Raw genomic sequence first — 20,321 nt, 5'->3', positions numbered from 1 at the left:
CCTAAATAAAAATATCAATTGTTAGTATCCACAGTGCAAGATAGCGGTAATGGAAACATTCATTTGAAACTTGCGTGTGCTTGGCCTACACACAAAAGGCCTGACGCAGCTCAAAATACTCCCTGCGCAAACCTGTCTTGTGGGAGTTTCTTGCCATGTGATTCAAGTACCACAGAGCAACAGCCAGCACGGACACGATTCCCCTGCCATCAGTTACACTGGGAAAGAAAAAAGGGCCCATGCGCCTTGCACCACATCACAGGCCAATTTTTCTTTTTACCTGCCTTCAATGGCGAGGTCACGTTTTCACCCGTTTGTTAGTCTGTAAACAATATATCAAAAACTACTGGATGGATTTCAACAAAATTTGGTATACAGATAGGGTGTGGCCCAAGGAAGAACTGATCAGCTTTTAGCAATGATGTGGATCCAGATTCTAGAATTCTTTTCTTTAAAAAAAGGGTCCATTAACATTAGATTTTTTTCTTTTCAAAATGTTACAGGTTGTCTTATTTAGAATGTTGATCACCTCTGCTGCAGTGGTGCAATTTATCACAGCTGTCAAAATGTGAGCAGAGTTTTCAGAGCAAGTTGTTAGATGTGGACTGGCCTGAAGCCGCCTCAGTGAAATCGAAGCTCCTCAAAGATTTTTTCCCCCAGCTTTATAGTTACTGAGTATCAACTAGGCAGCAAAGAGCTGTGTAAATTCTAATAACATTGAGTTAGCACAGCATAGTGGAGGTACATGCTCCAAATGCCCTCTTTGCTTAGTCAGCTTTGCTAGCTAGACTTCCTGGCTTGACTTGTGACAGAAGGATAGTGGCAGGGGAGAGGAAAAGGAACAAATCATTCAAAAATCAAGAGCCATCAAGTTGGTTTATCTTCCCACAAAACATAGTAATGGAAGGACTCTCGGGCTGATTAACAGTCCATGACACGAACACTTCTTTCATGATCATATCCACTTTGATAGGGAGGTTAGTACTAGATTGCAGGAAGGTTCCATGGGCTCCAACTGCCCATATTATGAGGGTTTGGTGAGGGGCAGGCGATATTCTCACCTATTGGATACAAAGCGGCCACTGGACAGCAACCCAGAATTCAGAATCGGAGCTCTGGTCTCCACTTGTAAGACTTGGCAGGATTCAGACCCTGCACCTTCTGGCTCAGGAGGAGAGAAGAGGACCACTGAGCTAAAGGCTCCACCCCAGCTGCAAAGTAAAAAAAAAAAACCTTTATGTATTTTTTTTTTAAAAAAGCACTCGTGTAAATTGGTCACTGGATGAGGGTTGATTTCAGAAGGTGATTGTGGTTTGACTTTTTACAGTGAACATTGGAAAGCAGCATCATTCAACGCATCATGTTCAAAGAAATCAAGAGGTAACCCACCCCTGAAGTCTGGTTTTGGGAAAAAAAGACACACAGGCACTGATTGTGTATAGCAACAGCAGTGTTAGTGCTGCCTGCAGCTAGGTGAACTTGGGAGATTCCTCACTGGCTTTTACGAGACTTGGAGACTGACACACACTTGCCTGCTTCCAGCTGAACAGGAGCCAACAAGCAAAAAGAATCTGAACTGCAAATTAAGTGAACAGCAACTTCCCTAATGCCAATTTATAATCCAGGGAGAAGGCACCTCCTGGACTACTATTCAACGTCCTCTGGAATGAGAATGGCCAACATTTCTCTAGTGTAGCAAGGGCTGCTGGCTTTGCTGTTGTCCAGTTGCTTATGCGCAGACTTTGGGTGGTGCTTTTGCGCAGGCAGCCCAGTTTTTTATTATGCGCAGGCTTCCGCTGTTCTGAATCTGACTTGTGTGCTGCAGCTCAGGGCCGATCCCAAACAAAACGCTCTTCAGAAGTCATGAGTGAAGCTTTAAAAAGGAAAGTCCAATACAAGCCAGTGATAGCAAAAAAAATTGTAAATTACAAATGCTGGTCTGCACACGGAGGTGTGGTGAGGTGCAGAGCTTGGTAGCCAGCAGATTTTGGCACTAAAGACAGTCCTTTCTGCCCATCTTTGCCTCTGGATGCCACTTGTACTCCACAGAATAAACAGAGCAAAGCTTATATCATGGTTTTAAAAAAGGCATCCATTTCTCTGGATGTACTTGACCTATACTACAATAGAAATATCGCCCTGGTGAACTGGAAGCAAATGTATGTTTAACCTCAGAGGGTTAAAAATCAAAAAGCATCCGCAACGACACACAGTCACAAGGCAGTGAATAGTGTGCCAGAAACCTCCCAAAGTCTTCTGATGATTTATCTGTCCTTCCTCGATAATATCGACATGCGCCAATGTGGAAGTACACCACACCCCACCACACAAATCAACTTTTTAAGTCAGGTTGCTTCCTCTAAAAGAGAACACAAGACTGACACAAGGGAGAAATCCTCTACCTAGAGAAAGGAAATTTCTGTGCATGTCAACACCCAAACCTTAATGTATTTACACTATACAGTAGATAGGTGAAATATAAAACACAGAATCCTCTTCCCACTCCCAATTTCAGCCCTGTTCAAAGCCAATTCCAGGACGGAACTAGCAGATACAGAGGCACGAGTATTCAAGCACCAATCTTCTGTTATGACCTATTCTCACCAACTCACAGCACCAATTTGGTTCTTCAATTTTAACAAATCCCACAGAGTACTGCTGACCTGTTGGGGGGGGGGGGGGGGGGGGGGGGGCGGGGGGGTGGTGTCAGGACCCGGAGTCTAGAGTTCAATATGCATGCAGCATCAAAAATCAGATTGCTCAGGCAATCTGAAGATGAAAAGCTCTATTTAAAATGCATGTCATGACCTCAAGACACCTTAAAAGCACTTTAAAAGCAATGAAGCCCTTTTTTAAAAGCATAGCTGACTTGTGACCATCATCTCATGCAACAAGTTCCCACAAACAGAAAAGAGATGACCAGACAACATTGACAAGGATCAGGGAAAACGCCTCTGCTCTTCTTCAAAGTATAAAACACCCAAAAGAGCAAACAGGACCTCAATTTAACATCTCATGCGAAAGACTGTACCTCCAACAGTGCAGCGTGCCCTCGTACTACACTGGGGAGTATCAGATTATTCATGGCAAACCCAAGAGCAACACACCCATTACATAGATGTCAACTATTCAGCACTTTCCTCCTCCCCACCCCACCCTCAAAGAGGTGTTGTGCACTTTTGATGCCACTGACATCACTTCACAAGTCAGTTAGAATTGGAGGCAATCAGCTTTCGTAATGGCATCACTGTCAATGGCTTAGCAGTGCTATCATGGGCCTTGTTGTTTTGCCAGTCATGCATTATACAGCATCATCCCAAACCAGTTACATGTCCGAGGCCAGTTTTGAGGGGGAAAAGAGAGGGATACACTCATTTCCGCCCATGACTCTCTCAATGCCCACACATGGCTGTCTACAGTATTGAGCCACAGAAACCAAGCAAATTCCAAACTCTTTGATCTATACTGCTTTAGTTGGTGGGGAGTTATAACTGGCTTCAGAGAAATAAAAATATTGCTAAAACATCTGGACTGCTGAGACAACAGTACAGCGCTTGAAGAAAAAAATGGACATCACAATGGACTGGGGGATGGGCCATGGCCACAGGCGCCAGTGGTCCCGACACACCCTTGTGACTGGCAGCTCCCAAAGTAAACAGAACAATTACTGTAATCCAGTAGTCTGTGGGAGGGCAAGGTGACTTGGCCACTTTTCTACCCCCTCACCCCAGTTTCCTCCCCCAATTGCTGAGTGTGCCAATTCATCCTGAGGAATAGCTCTATGGTGGGCTGGGAGTATCAGTGTCAGGACTGCACCCTCCCAGCCAGAGCACGAGCACCTTCTAACGTGAGTAACTAGATACTGCTGCGTTTTTCCAGCGTTTCCGGTTTTTTAGTAACTAGATAGCCAGGCTAACACACCAGGTGCTAAGGGATATTCTGCACTGTCAAAGCTGCAGTCTTTCAGATCAGACATTAAACAAGGCCCTGTCTGCTCATGGAGGTTAGAGATTTCAAAGAAAGGTAGGAGAGTTCCCTGCATCTCCTTGCCATGATTTAACCCTCAATCAGTCAACCAACCAACAATTTGGTCATTATCACATTGCTGTTTGTGGGAGCTTGCTGTGTTTCTACATTACAACAGTGAATACAATTGAAAAAGTACTCATTGGCTGTAAAGCACTTTGGGACATCCAGAGGCCAGGAAAGGCATTATATAGAACTGCAAATCTGTTCCTTATTGGAGGAGTTGAAAGATAAGCAAAGTTAGCATTTAGAGCAGGTTCAATATCTTCCTCAAAATGGCAGCTGGTAGAAAGTGTGAATATTGCAACACAAGTTCAAATCTGTTGCTGACTTTCCCCTCTCTGGAATTAGGCAAGGGGTGTGAAGTCCAAACTAAAAAATGAGGAATTCAACATGGAATCTCTAGGTCTGCCTGGATCAGTACCTTTCCAAACATGCTTGGCCTAAATAGCCAAGTGGTTATGGTACTGGGTTTGTAACCCCAAGATCAAGAGTTCAAATCTCACAATGGCAAACTATGAAACAATGTAACTTCATCTGAATAGGAACAGATGGAAACGTGTTTGTACTCGAAAGAGTTACACTGATAAGGGGGCAGCTGGTGGCATAGTGGTATTATCACTGGACTGGTATCCCAGAGACCCAGGGTAATGCTCTGGGGGCCAGGGTTCAAATCCCACCATGGCAGATGGTGAAATTTGAATTCAATAAAAACCTGCAATTAAAAGTCTGATGATGACCGTGAGATGCTTGTTGTAAAAACCAATCTGGTTCACGAACATCCTTTAAAAATGCCTAAATAGCCAAGTGGTTATGGTACTGGGCTTGTAACCCCAAGATCAAGAGCTCAAATCTCACAATGGCAGACTATGAAACAATGTAACTTCATCTGAATAGGAACAGATGGAAACATGTTAATGTCCCTCTTCCGCGGCTACGTTCGCTGCCAGATGTCCCTGGAGAAGGAGCACGCGGTGTCTGCTGGCACTCTCGAGGCCTTCCGTGCTCGGTGGGCACCGCGGGGACTGGGGTGTTTTGTTGACCCCTTTAATCACATTTTGATTTAAAGTTTGTAAGTTTCCTTTAAACTTTGTTCTTGGTTTTACAGCTGACCTGAATTAGGGGCTGTGCCTGATTTATCCCAATTTTGTTGATTTGGTTTTCATTTAAAAGATTATCAAGAGTTCAAATCTCACAATGGCAAACTATGAAACAATGTAACTTCATCTGAAAAAACAGATGGAAACGTGTTTGTACTCAAAAGAGTTACCTTTCCAAACATGCCAGGGGAAATCAGATAATGGCCACAGGTGACACAAGAAGTGGCGCATCTATGTATTTAATTTAGAAGGCTGGAATTAATTCATTAATTACAATCCTCACCACTCCCTGCCTATTGGGCAGCTACTTGACAGCACACCATGTGGGCATTACTTTCAGGTGAAGAAAGTGGAAAGGCCAAATTTGTGAAACAACTGGCCTCTGTATTTGTTGTTTTGCAAGTGAGCAGCATTCCCTCTCTTGCTCATTCCAACCCCCAACCCCAACACCAAAACATAAGAGGGGGCTACACAGGCCTTTTCTCAGAGAACCAATGACCAGCCGGACACTGGCTGCCAAAAAGGTGTACAGGTACGAACAGGGAGACCATTCAGCCTTGAGCCCATTCCCCATTCCACTGGATCATGACTGAACTGTATCTTAACTCCATCTGCCTGCCTTGGTTCCATATACTTTAATATCCTTAAACCAAACAAAAAACAATCGCAGTTTTGACATTTCCAATCGACTCTCAGCCTCGTTGGGACAAGTGTTCCAGATTTCCACTATCCTGTCTGTGAAGAAGCATTTCCTAACATCACCCCTGAACGGGCTAGCTCTAATTTTAGGCTATACTCTTGTTCTGGACTCCCCCCCACCCCACTAAGGGGCTAGTTATTTCTACACTGTAGACTTTAAAGATTAACCTATCGTCCAACTATACAGAGAGTTTGAGTGACATACAGGGGAGTGACATACTAGCAATTCACTCCTCAAAAAACATTTGGCAGCTGTATCAAGAGTTCTAACAGACCCAACTAAAGCAGCTTCAGAAGTTACATTTACTTTTGTTACACGACATTTCCACAGCCCCCGCCAGCTATCTATACCAAATGGGAATGAAGTGGAAGAATGAAAACTTCAAGGGATTCTAAAAAATATATTCCAGATGACTGAGACAGATGTCTGTCTACGTTTCTCAAGACAGGCAAAGACTCTCATTGAGGATGGTTGTCGAGCTGGATTTACATCCTCAACTCTGGGAGCTGGCTGAATTCTGTTCCCAGAATATTTGGGTGGGTGGGGAGAGGAGATAATGAGGTGCCATCACTTGGCTTACTTTGCACATTGTCCCAACACAAATTTGTGAAGTCTTTCATTTTTATACCCCCACCCCATCCCAAACCCCTCAACCTCTCCAACTCCCTCTCCTCCCTAGAACCCACCACTTCAACTGACCTTTTCACCATGTACTAATAACTCTTCCATTGGTTAATTGGCATCCCTTTTATTAAAAAAAATTGAAATCTCTTGGGACCTATTCCTGAGACACAAAGTAGGCACAATGTCAAGTTCTGGCTGTACATTAAGGCTGTGAAGTTGCAATTTAATGCTGTGGGATGCTTACTTTATAATCACACAAAGGCAAAAATAGCACAGCCCATCACTGTAACGCTAGTATTTGCCACAGTTCAAATGGAAACCCCTTCTCACACAATTGACTGCAAACCTAGTGTGAACATCACTTTGTCTTAATAGGTAACTCAATGAAAGAAACCAAGTTCTTGTGGACTGTTCACATCTCCCCACAATGACCGAGCAGCACTCTTCCAGCTTGTCCATGGACATGAAAGGCGGTTTTCTACTCACATTAATCGGACCCTAATCCCCTCCCCAAAAATATTGCTGAGCCTCTTTAGGCACAGCAAGATAATGGCCAGATTACATTCATTTCGGAGAGCCAACTCATGGCAGCCTCTGCACCGAAAACCAGGCATGTGTTATCATCCCAACAGGCTTCAGGGTAATTTAAGTAGCTAGTAAGAAAAAAATAAATAAAAACAGAAAAATAAATACACAGCTCCATGAGCATCAGAAGACAAAAAGGCCTGGTTCACATTGTTAGTTGAGACCCAAAGGATTTTTCCCAAAACAGGAAGATTTCTTGATGAACTTTGTGCATCAAGAGTTGCCCGTTTCGGATTCTCATTTCACCCCCAACTTCAAATTTCTTCCAACAGGTGGACATTGGCAGTGATTAAAACTCTCACCATATTCAATGGCATAAATATAAAGCAACAAACTTACATTCAAAACAAACATTTGGGAACCAATGCTTCATATTATGATTATGAAGATGGGTAGGGTGGAAAACAGCACCCCTTTTAAGTGCCCTCCAATTTGGTGTTGGGGGCAGTTGCAGGCACACAAGTAGCATTCAACTTAGGGCAAGTAGGGTTGCCAACTCTGGCTGGACATAAACCTGGTAATTTCATCACATAAACTCTCACCTCATCTCTATTTTGTTTTAACAACTAAGTGGCAGAAATAAAAACTTAATACCTCTACGATTTCTCTCAAGCTGCTCATAGCAGTGCCCAGGAGATAAAATCTTCAATGCCTGGAGACTTCAGGGCAATCCTCGAGAGTTGGCAACACAAGGGCAAGGCCCAGAGATCACATGCCTCCATTTAGAATAACTGGTGCCCCAAAGAGTGCCAATAAACAAAAAAATGAACAGGTTTGAGAAAGGGCAAAGAGTTAAAACATCCAGTTCTTAAAATACAAGGTTAAAAAACAGAGCAGGGATGATTCTACACTTCTGAACACCTTGAAATGGAGGATTTAGTTTTAAGAAACAAGCAGAGATCCACTTTTGAACTATTCCTTGGCACCAATGCTCTAATGCACACAAAATGACCTCAAATTTCCCTGGAGGAGAGTGGTTAAAAATAAATTAAGCCTGCATTTGCTCACAGCTTACAAACCCCAGCAGATCAATAGATCCAATTGACAACAATTCAGTAGCTCCCCCCAAACCAACACTCGTATGCTCCAAACACTGATTTGTATCCTTAAAAAGAGCTCTTGTCCCATTTCCTTCTCACACAGACTCTTCCTTCCTGCCATTTCACCTCTACTTCCTTTGTCTCTATAGAGGTTATTACTTTCTCTCTCTTCCCCCACGTCTGTATTTATTTACACTAGCTTGCATCCTACTCTTCCCATCTTGTGTTTCTTTGCCCCAAACCCACTGGTTTGTCAGACTCTCTTCCTCCATCATCCCATTTCCTAGTTAGCTCTCCGTCTGCACCCTCTTCTTTGCTTACCTCCTCCCCACCCACTTGTCATACACCACCCTGGCTTGCTTCCTTTTTCCTCACCCCTCATTGCCCTCTCCCTCCCACTTCCCCAATTACTTCACCTTCATTTCTACCTCAGTGCAAAGTAGGGTTGTGCAGCAGTTTCAATTGGGGCTGAGCTTTCGGGGTGGTATAGCCAGGATTCCCACTCCCAATTGCTAGCCACTCACCTCAGAGCAAGTGCAAAGCTGGAATGCATTGCCAGGCCTCTATAGTCGAATAGACTGCAGGCACCAGCCAATGCTTTACGTGTGAAGCAGCACTGGGCAAGGTACCAGCCCAGCTCTTCATAAGAGCCAGTGCAGACTCAATGGGCTGAGTGGCCTCCTTCTGTGCTGTACGATTCTAGCCAAACCCAGGAAGAGGTAGAACATGGAAAGAATGCTACCAGAGTAATATTGCAGTCAGGTTAGACTTCAAAGCACCTACTCTCAACCAACATAAAATTGCGAGCTCAAGGCAGTTCATGCAATAACTTCACCAAAGCTGGATGTAGCTGGAGGAAGCACTGAGGGTGGTAAAGGCACAGAATGTACTCTGGGCGGGAGACTTCAATATCCATCACCACTACTGACCAGCCCTAATGGACATATTTGCCAGACTGGGTCTGCAGCAGGTGGCAAGGGAATGATGAGGGAAAAATCTACTTGACATTGTTCTCACCAACCTGCCTGCCATAAATGCATCTGTCCATGTCAGTATTGGAAGGAATGACCAACAGACAGTCCTTGTGGAGATAAAGTCCCGTCTTCACATTGAGGATACCCATCGTGCTAAATGGATGGATTTCAAACAGATCTAGCAATTCAAAACTGGGCATCCATGAGGGACTGTGGGCCATCAGCAGCAGCAGAACTGTATTCAACCACAATCCGTAGCCTCATGGCCCAGCATATCCCCCATTCTACCATTACTATCAAGCGAGGGGATCAGCCCTGCTTCAAAGAAGAGGGCAGGCATACCCAAAAATGAGGTGTCAACTTGGTGACACTACAACTCGGGACTACTTGCATGTTAAACAGAGGAAGCAGCATACCACTGACAGAGCTAAGTGATCCCACAACCAACAGATCAGATCTAAGCACTGCAGTACTACCACATCCAGTCGTGAGCGGTGGTGGACAATTAAACAACTCACTGGAGGAGGAGGCTCCACAAATATCCCCATCCTGAATGATGGAGGAGCCCAGCAAATCAGTACAAAAGACTAGGCTGAAGCATTTGCTACCATCTTCAGACCTGGACAACAATCAGGCGTAGGCCAATAAACAGCAAGTAACATTCATGCCACACAAGTGCCAGGCAATGACCGTCTCCAATAAGAGAATCTAACCTTCGCCCCTTGACATTCAATTGTATTACCATCACTGAATCCCCAACTATCAACATCCTGGGGGTTAGCATTGACCAGAAACTGAACTGGACTAGCCATATAAATACTGTGGCTGCAATAGCAGGTCAGAGGCTGGGAATTCTGCAGAGTGCAACTCACCTTCTGACTCCCACCCACCAGCTTAAACATTCACTCCCTCCATCACCGACACACTGTAGCAGCAGTGTGTACCATCTACAAAATGCACTGCAGGAACTCACCAAAGCTCCTTTGACCTTCTAAACCTGCAACCTCCATCACCTAGAAGGACAAGGGGCAGAAGCTATATGGGAACACCACCACCTGCAAGTTCCCCTCTAAGCCACTCACCATCCTGACTTGGAAATATAGCGCCGTTCCCTCACTGTCACTGGTTCAAAATCCTGGAATTCCCTAACAGCACTGTGGGTGTACCTACACCACATGGACTGCAGCAGTTCAAGGTGGCAGTTCACCACCACCTTCTCAAGGGTAATTAGGGATGGGCAATAAATGCTGGCCTAGCCAGCACATATCATGAATAAATAAATTTTTTTAAAAAGACACTGTCGGTCATGTGCAAGACCACATTCTGGCAGCCACACTAATAGTTGTGATAGGTTTGCATGCTTGTTGTGACATTTCTGGTATGATATAGCAGTACAGCATGTGGCACTTCATGATTGACAGTTATTTTCTAAATAGAAGAGAACTCAAGTACAGGAAAGAAGATGAAGAAATACCGCACAAATTCATTAGGTTGGGTCGGGGGAGGGTTGGTATTGCTTGAAAAGTAGTTACAAGATTGCAAAATTGGGCTACCATTCAGAATGTGGCCAATCTTAAATAAAGCACTATTTAGTAGCAAGAAAAAAACATTAATTCCATTAATTAAAATCACTGGCCTGGCCCCCATGAGAATATTAAAAATAAAAACGAGTTAATCGCTGTTCCGATCATCTCTGCGAAGAGAAATCGGAAAGAAGTATTCCACAAACAGTGGCAGCGCTTAATAGACTTGGAAATATCAGCTGTTCCTTCACTGTCGCTGGATCAAAATCCTGGAACTCCCTCCCTAACAGCACTGTGGGTGTACCTACACCCCATGGACTGCAGCGGTTCAAGAAGGCAGCTCACCACCACCTTCTCAAGGGCAGCTAGGGATAGGCAATAAATGCTGGCCCAGCCAGCGAAGCCCACGTCCCTTGAATGAATGATTTTAAAAAGTCTCTCTCAGTAAGCTGATGCAAGTTAAAAAAAAATAGCACAGGAAAAATACTCCCTTTAACAGCCCCAAGGTTGCCAACCCTCCAGAGAGATTAATCTTCTGGACACGGCTGTAAGCAATACAGGTTAAACAGCATAGTGGCATTTAAAAAGTCATGTTTTTCTCACTAAATTCTTCTGTATTAATTAGAAAAATGAGATGATGAAAAAGAATGCTATGACTGGGTGGGGCAGTTGGAGGTCATGTGATGAAGCTTTAAATCAAAGTTAACAAGCCTAGTATCATTGCCTGGGGGCCAGGAGGGAAGTAAAAGAAAAATATAAGAGTTTAAAAAAGTGCTTTAATAAGAACTACCAATTTCAACAATGTACAGTTAGGCTGGCAGCAAGAACATGGCAGCCCATTTCCCATCATGCAGAGTGGTCCATGACACAGGGTGGGAAGCTATGCTGCAACGTCTTACGGGAAAATGTCAACCTACCCACGAAGGAAGAGCCTTGACATACTTAAAGCACGTACACTGAAACAACCTGCCCAAAAGTGGTGCAGGTAGGGCCTCGGGAGCTCCATTTTGGTGTTACAAATGCTGGCATTAATAATTGGGGAGGGGGGGGGGGGAAAGAAGAGAGAGAATAACCAGAATGGATGGAGTGGGGAAGAAGAAAAAAAGTACAGAGCACCATGTGGTGCAATGAACTACAGCCTTCAATCATCTGGCTCAAGGCTACAAGGTATCAAAAATCTTGCAGTTCAGACTTTCTGGGTGGCAAGCAGCCTCCAAAAGAAAAAAAAAATGGTTCTCAATTTGATGAAACTTTCCCCAGTAGCCAGTCACAAACTTCACCCCAGAAGAGTGCAATGCCTGCCTCAGGTGGTGTGGAACGCAGGAACAGGAAGTGGCTATTTAGCTCCTCGAACCTGTTCTGCCATTTAATGAGCTCATGATCGATCTGCAACCTAACTCCATATACACACCCCTTAGCCCATACCCCTCAATACCGGTGACTAAAATCCTATCCATTTCAGAGTTAAAATCAATTAATTTAGCATCAACTGCTTTTTGCTGAAGTGTGTTCCAAACCTCTACCACCCTTGTGTGTGAAGAACAGATTTCACTATTGCCTCATTTTCACTATTTTGGTAGCACTCACCACAAGTTCAGTTAGCACTTTTAGTTTAAAAATATGCTGCAGTCAGACCAAACTGTTCTAGTTGCACTTCACTAACACAGGCTGCCCAGCAGACCGGCTGACTAAAGAGTTAACTTCACACTAGCTAAACCCGAAGCACGGGCCTCGATGTCACACCTTTGCCTTGTTGTTGCTCTACATTACTTTGCTAAGTCACAAAGCAAAAACTATATTGCAGGTGCTACTGAACTGCCTTGGGCAATCTCAACGAATGCTGGCCATATGGATCACCAATCTATAAGCATCTGCACTCATCTGAAGATGACGGAGCACAATGAAACTTTATGGTTCGCTCTTAAAAATCCAGATGCCATCTTTTGAGTATTAAGAGGGTGAGGTTTGAGAGAAAGTGGAAAACAAAGATGCATCAACTCTGTTCCAAGGCCAATTGCCCACATTCTACTCTCAAAACCCAGCTCATCCAAAACTCTGTCTACCTTTACTCACACTAAGTCCCATTCACCTATCACCCCGGTGTTTGCTGACCGACATTAAGCAGCACCTAGATTTTAAAAACCTTGGCATCATTTTCAAATCCCTCCATGGCCTTGTTCTCCCCATCCCAAACTCCTTCAGCTCTACAACTCTCTTAGATCTCTCTACTTCAAGTTGTGGCCTTGAGCACCCCAAATTTTGAACCCCTTCACCATTGCTGGTTCAGCCAAAGTTGAGAACAAAAAAACTCAAGAATTCTCTCACTAAACCTTGCCCCTCTTAAAAACCTACCAAGCTTTTGTGCAACTGTCCTAATATCTCATTACATGGACCAGTGTCAAATTTTGTTTGCTAACATTCCTGTGAAAGTCTTTGAAATGCATTTATAATCATGCCTTTAATGTAAAGCAAGTTGTCATTTGATGCATTCTCAATCAGGGTCTGGCAAGGCAGTGGGTACACTTCATAGTAGACAGGATGTCAAAAGTCACGAGGCCATCTTTCAACACAAGACCATCTGAGTGGGGTTATACATGTTACAAAGGCATGCTATCAAAGCTATTCGTCTGGCACTCATCGGGATAGCTCGCAAGAATTTTCCAACTGTAAACTGGGGAAACAATTTATTGCTGAAGGAGAGAGACTTTTTTTTGTCAAAGATTTTTGTCTTGCACTCATCAGGACAATTCATAAGAAAATACCAGTGTCAGGGGAAAGCAACAAATTTATACCAACCCCTGTTGTTTCCCTCCCCTCAACCCTTGTGGTTTCCCTGCCCTTCCCTAGGGCAATGTCTCAACCAGAGTCAAGCTGCCTGGCTCAGATTTCAAACCATGCTTAGCAGTTAACTGTCAATCACCATCAACTGGTGCATTCGCCATGGCGACGCCTCCACCAGAGTCCACTTGCCAACCAATCAACACTCTCTTCTCATATAGAATAGTATAAAAATTGCTGTTTCCCCTGCCTTTGGTATTCTTGCAATTGTCCTGATGAGTGCAAGGCAAAAAGCTTTGACAAAAAAAGTCTCCTTTTTTTTCCCCAGCAACTCAAGTTCTGTATTATCAAACAATTATATATTATACTCAGTAGCTGTAGATTGATCAATATATAATAGCCAAAAAGTGTCCCGTCACAGGCACAATAACAGTAAACATTTAAGAATCCTCCCAGTTAGCAGTCATTACACCCAGATACACTGGGGAGATGGTAGTGTAGTGGTAATGTCAGTAGACCAGTAGTCCAGAGGCCCAGGCTATACTTTTAGGGCCTCTGACTCAAATCCCAACATGGCAGCCAGTGGAATTTAAATTCAAATTAATAAATCTGGAATATAAAGCTAGTCTCAGTAATGGTGACTGTGACAACTATGATCAATTAAGGAAATCTTCCCTCCTTACCTGGTCTGGCCAACATGGGGCTCCAGACCCACAGCAATGTAGTTGACCCTGCATAGCCCTCTATGGTCTAGCAAGCCATTCTGTTCAAGGGCAATTAGGGGTGGGCAACAAATGCTGGCCCTGCCAGCGACACCTGCATCCCATGAAAAAGAAAAAAATTTCTTCTCAGTACATCCCCCAATTTCCACCCTGTCCCTCCCACATCAGGGTACAGCCCATGATCTCATTCAAGAAGCATTTCCTTGAGGGGTTCTGGAGCCAAGTAGGGCAAAACTTGAGTAAGCACGTGGGACTCTCAGTAAAACAGTGGACTGTCCCCTTACCCAAAAGCTGTCTGATTTAAAGTTAAACTCTCAATCCCTGTGGCTTCCCTCCCCCCACAACCACAATTCTAGAAGCATCCATTTGAGAGAAAATAATGCTTCTCACTATCAACATGACAAACATTTCACCAGCGAGAGAGATTAAATAGCAACATTAAAACAAACTAGGAACTGCTTGAGCAGCGTGATGGAATAATCAAGTGATACTAGCCCAGGACCCCAACGCTACAAAATATATGTAAAAAGTGAGTCATTTTTATGCTTCGTATTCATCTCAGTTGGAGTGGGGCTAACCCCAGACAGTTCTGATGAACGGTCATTGACCCGAAAGGCTAACTCTGATTATTCTCTCCACAGATCCTGCCAGATCTAAGGATTTCTAGCATTAGTTTAACAATCAGCCGCATTAACAAATCCACTACCCTCCCCTCCGGGCCCTTGCAGAGAATTTTCAGCTTGAAAAACTTGAAATTCCTGTTTGTAAACATTCAATTTTGAAAAAAGGGTAGTGCAGGAAGTGGGACTGGGAGTTGCGGGCGGGGCGGGGGAGGGGGGGGTAGGAGAAAGAGACACGGAAAATAAAGCAAGGTTACCGCAACCCAACACATCTCGCTTGTACAAATAAATCAGTCAACTCCCACTCAATTCAGTCATGGAATCTTCAGCGGCTCAAAAAGCCGCTCTCGGCTCAAAACAATCCTAATCCTTCCATACAGATCATCCTAGTTTTCCTCAAGGAAAAGATTTTTTTTTTTTTACCTGTTTTACCTTTCTCGACACCCCCCCCCCCCCCACCCCCCAACCAAGAAAAAAACAAAACACAGACAAAAAACCCAATTCTCCGCCCAAAACAACTGTTTTTCCAATCTCGGCACACACAATCTGGTTCTCTCTCACACACACAATTTCCTAACCCACCACCCCCTCCCCGACCTTTTACACACGCTTCATTTCCTTCCTCTCTCCCTAACTCAACTAGATGACGAAGCCCTCTAACATATCTTGGATTTCCAAAGTCACACACAGGGTGCTTTCCAAACTAAAAAATCACTGTCCACGTAGCTGGTCCCTCGGTTAAAGGGAGCCTCAGTTTTGGCAGGCGAGCGATGTTTTGTTCAAGGACTCAATATTGTGCATCGGAGTTTAACATTAATCAAGGAAAGCGCTAATCGAGACAAAAAAAAATTGCATGTGGCAGTAAATAAGACTTTTCAAATAGAAAAAAGCCGAACCAACATTCTAAAAACGAGGACGATAGCTGCACTTTTGTTACAAATGGAGTGGGAAACAATATTAATTAACTTTTCTCTGCGCGGTTCCAACACTAGTATAGACTGACATTTGCCAAACCTGCTACTTTGACAGAATAATTTAACTGTAGTCCGGTTGCATCGATTACTGATACTTACCCCCTTCGAGACCGCGCCATTCCTGCTTATTTCCACACACTGAAAAAGACACTCGGGGAAATTAACGGCGAAAGTGACATAAAACTCACTCACCCAAAACAAGAAGTTAAATATGAATATCAGATACTTGACGCACTTCATTCCTCCTTCTACAGCCATTTTTCACTCGAGTGGGGTTCTCTGAAAGGGGGAAAAACATACATATGTTCAATTTTTTCAAAAAAATCGTTAACATTTAAAAGCAAGTCTGGGGAAGAAACAACAGGGGCCAGCACCATGACTTAAGGACGTGGCTTTTTGGTGGGGGTGGGGGACCCCAAGGCCAGCCATGTTTCCCAACAGTCGGGAACCAGTAGTGAGTGTCGAGCAGACACTCTTAAACGAAAAAAAATCAGCGAATATCGAGACTAAACAGAATTAAAAGCCAGACCTACCTCAAATCCTAACACTCTGTTACAGAAAGACTACCACACTGAAGCACAGGCGAGTAATTTGACGTCAAAACCACTGCGATTTCTACGTAAAAGGGGCAGAGCTTACACGTTAAAAAAAAAGCTTCAAACCACGCCAATAGTCCAGCCCCTTAGAAGAGAGGTGGAGAAGCAGTCAGGAGAGCGAGATAAACAATTGTGTGGCTAAAAAGGAACCTGATGGAGGACGACATACAAATGTGCAAATACTAAATAGTACGGAAGAGATTCATCTGCAGCAGACCTTGTGGGGGTGGGACGGAAGTCATGGGTTCAAACTGACAGTGGTCAACACACGGACTGGAGTGACAGACTGAAGAAGGAGGCAATAGGAGTCAGTGTGATTCAGGGGAGGAGGTGTGGGGGACTGTAGATTTTACTTAAGGATGGATGAAGTAAGATGAGCTGAATGATTTCCCTTCTACTGTCCCTGGTGGTGAGTTTGGAGGCATAGACATTGACCTAGGTGGGATGGTGCCATACCTGAACCCCATTGCTTTCCTGCCTCTGCCAGAATTAAATTCTGGGCAAGAAGGCCCATGGTCGACCTTCCCACCCCTCCACCTATTGAGGCCATTAAGTGGCCAATTAATGTCCAGTTAAAGGCCTCATCCCACTGCCCCTGGTATTAACACAGCTGCAGGCTGGCCTGTCGCCATGTGGTGGGCATGACAGGTAAAACTGTGTGACCATCTTATCACCTCCTGGGAGAGGGGAGCCTCTCAATCACAGGGACACAGTGCCTGATCAAAAGACTGAACATGGGAAAGGAGCCATTCCCTGCCTTTGCTGCCATCCTCCCCGTACCCTTCTCCTTGTGACCCCCACCCTGCAAATTTTCCCCCTCCCCCATTACTTGCCTGAGTCACTTCCGCGATCCTGGGCCTCTGGTGCCTGTTGTTCTAGCAGCAGCATCGGCCTCCAGGGTGATGCTGCTGAACACAAGAGCTGCCAGTCTCTGATTGGCCGGTAGCTGTCAGTAAGTGAGACTTCCAGGGGAAAGCCCACTGGTGGTCTTGGCACTCCCTGATTGGCTTGTGGTTTGGCAGGCTTCCCAGCCAGCCAGCAAGAGACCTTCGACACCAAAACGAGACTCCACCTCCCGATCTCTGTTTTTCTGGCCCATTTGTGAAGTGCATTATTGCATGGGGCCATTTCATCACATTGAGTGCAATAAATGTCATTACAGTAGAGATTACACACAGCCACTGCCTCTCCACTTTCACCCCCTCGAACGCCCCTTAAAGACAAGACAGTTCATGTCCAAATACAGCAAGACCTGAACAATATCCTTGGGCTGACAAGTGGCAAGAAAAATTCATGCCACACAAGTGCCAGGCAATGACCATCTCCAACAAGAGAGAATCTAACCATCGCCACTTGACATTCAAAGGCATTACCATCACTGAATCCCCCACTATCAACATCCTGGGGGTTACCATTGACCAGAAACTGAACTGGACTAGCCATATAAATACTGTGGCTACAAGAGCAGAGGCCAGGAATCCTGCAGCGAGTAACTCACCTCCTGACTCCCCAAAGCCTGTCCACCATCTCCAAGGCACAAGTCAGGAGTGTGATGGAATACTCCCCACTTGCCCCACTGGATGAGTGCAGCTCCAGCAACACTCAAGATACTTGACACCGTCTAGAACACAGCAGCCCGCTTGATTGGCACCCCTTCCACAAACATTCACTCCCTTCACCACTGATGCACAGTAGCAGAAATGTGTACCATCTACAAGATAAACTGCAGGAACTCACCAAGGGTCCTTAGGCAGCACCTTCCAAACACACAATTGCTACCATTTGGAAGGACAAGGGCAGCAGACACATGGGAACACCACCACCTGGAAGTTCCCCTCCAAGTCACTCATTATCCTGACTTGGAAATATATCACCGTTCCTTCACTGTCACTGGGTCAAAATCCTGGAACTCCCTCCCTAACAGCACTGTGGGTGTACCTACACCACATGGACTGCAGCGGTTCAAGAAGGCAGCTCACCACCACCTTCTCAAGGGCAATTAGGGATGGGCAATAAATGCTGACCCAGCCAGCGATGCCCACATCCTGTGAATGAATAAAACATAAATTGGGCAGACCATGGCAGTATAAACCTTAGGGTCCCACATTGGATTCTTCTCAACTGATGACCCCCCCCCCCCCTCCCAATTGTGCTGCCTTCCAGGGGCAATAGTCACCAGTGGCGACATTGCCTCAATTTGCCTGGGCAGTGAGTATATTGGAAAGTTAATTGATTGTGTGAGGGACATAACCAGGGATGTGTGGGACCAGTCCAATTCTCATGAATATGCACAAGTTCATGTGCACTTTGCAGCAGACAACATGACGGGGAGTGAACATCCCCTCCTTCATGCCAACCCAAGGCCTATTATAGGACCCCTCCTTCCAGCCTGGCAAAGATCAGATACCTTAGGGCAAGCTGCGAGACCAGATCTGGGACTTGCATTCTGGGGTTCAATATATAACCATGAGTGTATCAAAGCTTGTCTCCACCTTCCTCCTCAGAAAATGGCTCTTATAGGCCATGCGCGACTTGTGAGAACCATTTCACTCAACGATGAAGGGAGCTGATGAGCAAATCCTGGCTGATGGAAGATTCTGTATATTTTTTAAGAGTGACTACTCAATTAATGAGAGTCACCAATGAAAAATAAGAGTTCCAAAATGCAAGGCAATGAACCTGGTCAAGAGGCAATTGACAACCCACAGAACATGGCCACTTGCCAAGTCTGTTTTGTAATACTAAATTGAGGAATACAAATAGTCTGGCCCTAAATGATCCTTTTGTGTTTGGATATGCTAATACATCTCAACAGTGCTTCAAAGAGTACTTCATTAGGGCTGTGAAGCGCTTTGGGAGGCCCCAAGGTTGTGAAAGGCGCTATATAAATGTGAGTCCCTTTTTTAACATACAATGGACGGCCAACTAGCTTCGGACACACTAAGCTCATTTTTGATAGGGGCATCATTCCATGAGGAAAAGAGGAATGTTCTCTTGCTAATCTCTGACAACATTCAATGATGTTCGTAACATGTCCAGGGGGGAATTTTATGCCAGCTGGATTTTACGGTCCCGCCGAAGTCAATGGACTTTTGAATGGCTCACCACGTTTTACGGCTGTAAAACTCCACCCCAAGTGTTTAGTTCAGGGATTTGTGGATACAGATGACTTTGGGCTTATGGTTCCCAAAGCTCTCCATCACTGAGATGAGGAAAGAGGGGTGGTTTCCTTGCCTTATGTCTGGGTCTATTGTAGACTAGTTGATGGGGATTGAATGCTATGAATAACCAATGACTCCATTCTCATTGTATCATGCGACTACCAGAATGGGAGGAGACGAACTACCAACTAGACCTTAGAAGCGACTGCATACAGACAAAAAAAATTAATGAAAAGCAAGCTAACTCCTCCTGCCCTTCGATGTCAAACCCATCCAGCTTGCTTATTCCTTGTCCCCACAAAAGCAGTCATTTAAAAATTGCCATAATCCTGGCAAGATATAAAGCTCGACCAGCATATTTAATATGAGCGTTCTCCTGATCCGAAGCAAGGCCAGCAATCAGATCTGTCACGGACTCCTAATGCTATCCATTGTTATTCAAAAGTGCTTGTCAAGCAAAATTAGTTGGCCCAACATCTCAAAGCATGGCCATCTTGCTGGCTCCAGTTCCATGGGAGTTAGCCATTCTGCTGTACATCACCCCAGTGGGCAATTCCTCATACATATGCCTGGATGGTATCCATTGCACATGTAGATGTCAATTGAGAACAAGATGCAGTTCAGCAGTGATGCCTTTCCCAGTCGAATAGCCAGATGACACACAAGCTTGGATTTTAACACCTGGCTGGGAATTGTGCAGGTGGGGTTGGGGGCGATGGCCAAACTGGATGATAAACCATCTGGCCCTGCGCACCATGAGCCCTGGGAAATTTTAACTCCTGCGACTCACCTGCATGTTCAGAGCCCCCTGGCCAAACCAGGCAGAAAGCACGAACCCAGTCCCCAGTCATCAGGTAAGTAGTTAAGGGGGTTGAGATAAGCAGGTTGTCATTGGAAA

At 44.8% G+C, this 20,321-nt stretch overlaps 1 protein-coding gene across 2 annotated transcripts in view; it reads right to left on the bottom strand.

Moving 5' to 3' along the window:
* The window catches only part of cd63 (CD63 molecule), a 50,415-nt gene extending 33,297 nt beyond the window's left edge, over positions 1–17,118 (bottom strand). The window contains exons 1-2 of one of the 2 annotated variants that reach the window (XM_041180349.1): positions 17,096–17,118; positions 15,859–15,945 (exon numbers count right to left, since the gene is read on the bottom strand). In XM_041180349.1, the coding sequence (XP_041036283.1) occupies positions 15,859–15,924 (66 nt within the window). In that variant the 5' untranslated portion in view covers positions 15,925–15,945; positions 17,096–17,118. Of the gene's footprint in view, positions 1–15,858; positions 15,946–16,199; positions 16,355–17,095 lie in introns of those variants that run through there. The other variant, XM_041180348.1, reaches the window with a different exon arrangement.
* Positions 17,119–20,321: the final 3,203 nt, after the last annotated feature.

Source organism: Carcharodon carcharias, chromosome X (genome assembly GCF_017639515.1).
Source record: "Carcharodon carcharias isolate sCarCar2 chromosome X, sCarCar2.pri, whole genome shotgun sequence".
Taxonomy (NCBI): domain Eukaryota; kingdom Metazoa; phylum Chordata; class Chondrichthyes; order Lamniformes; family Lamnidae; genus Carcharodon; species Carcharodon carcharias.
Note: the sequence above shows the minus strand (reverse complement) of the source record. Positions and strands in the feature narration are given on the sequence as shown.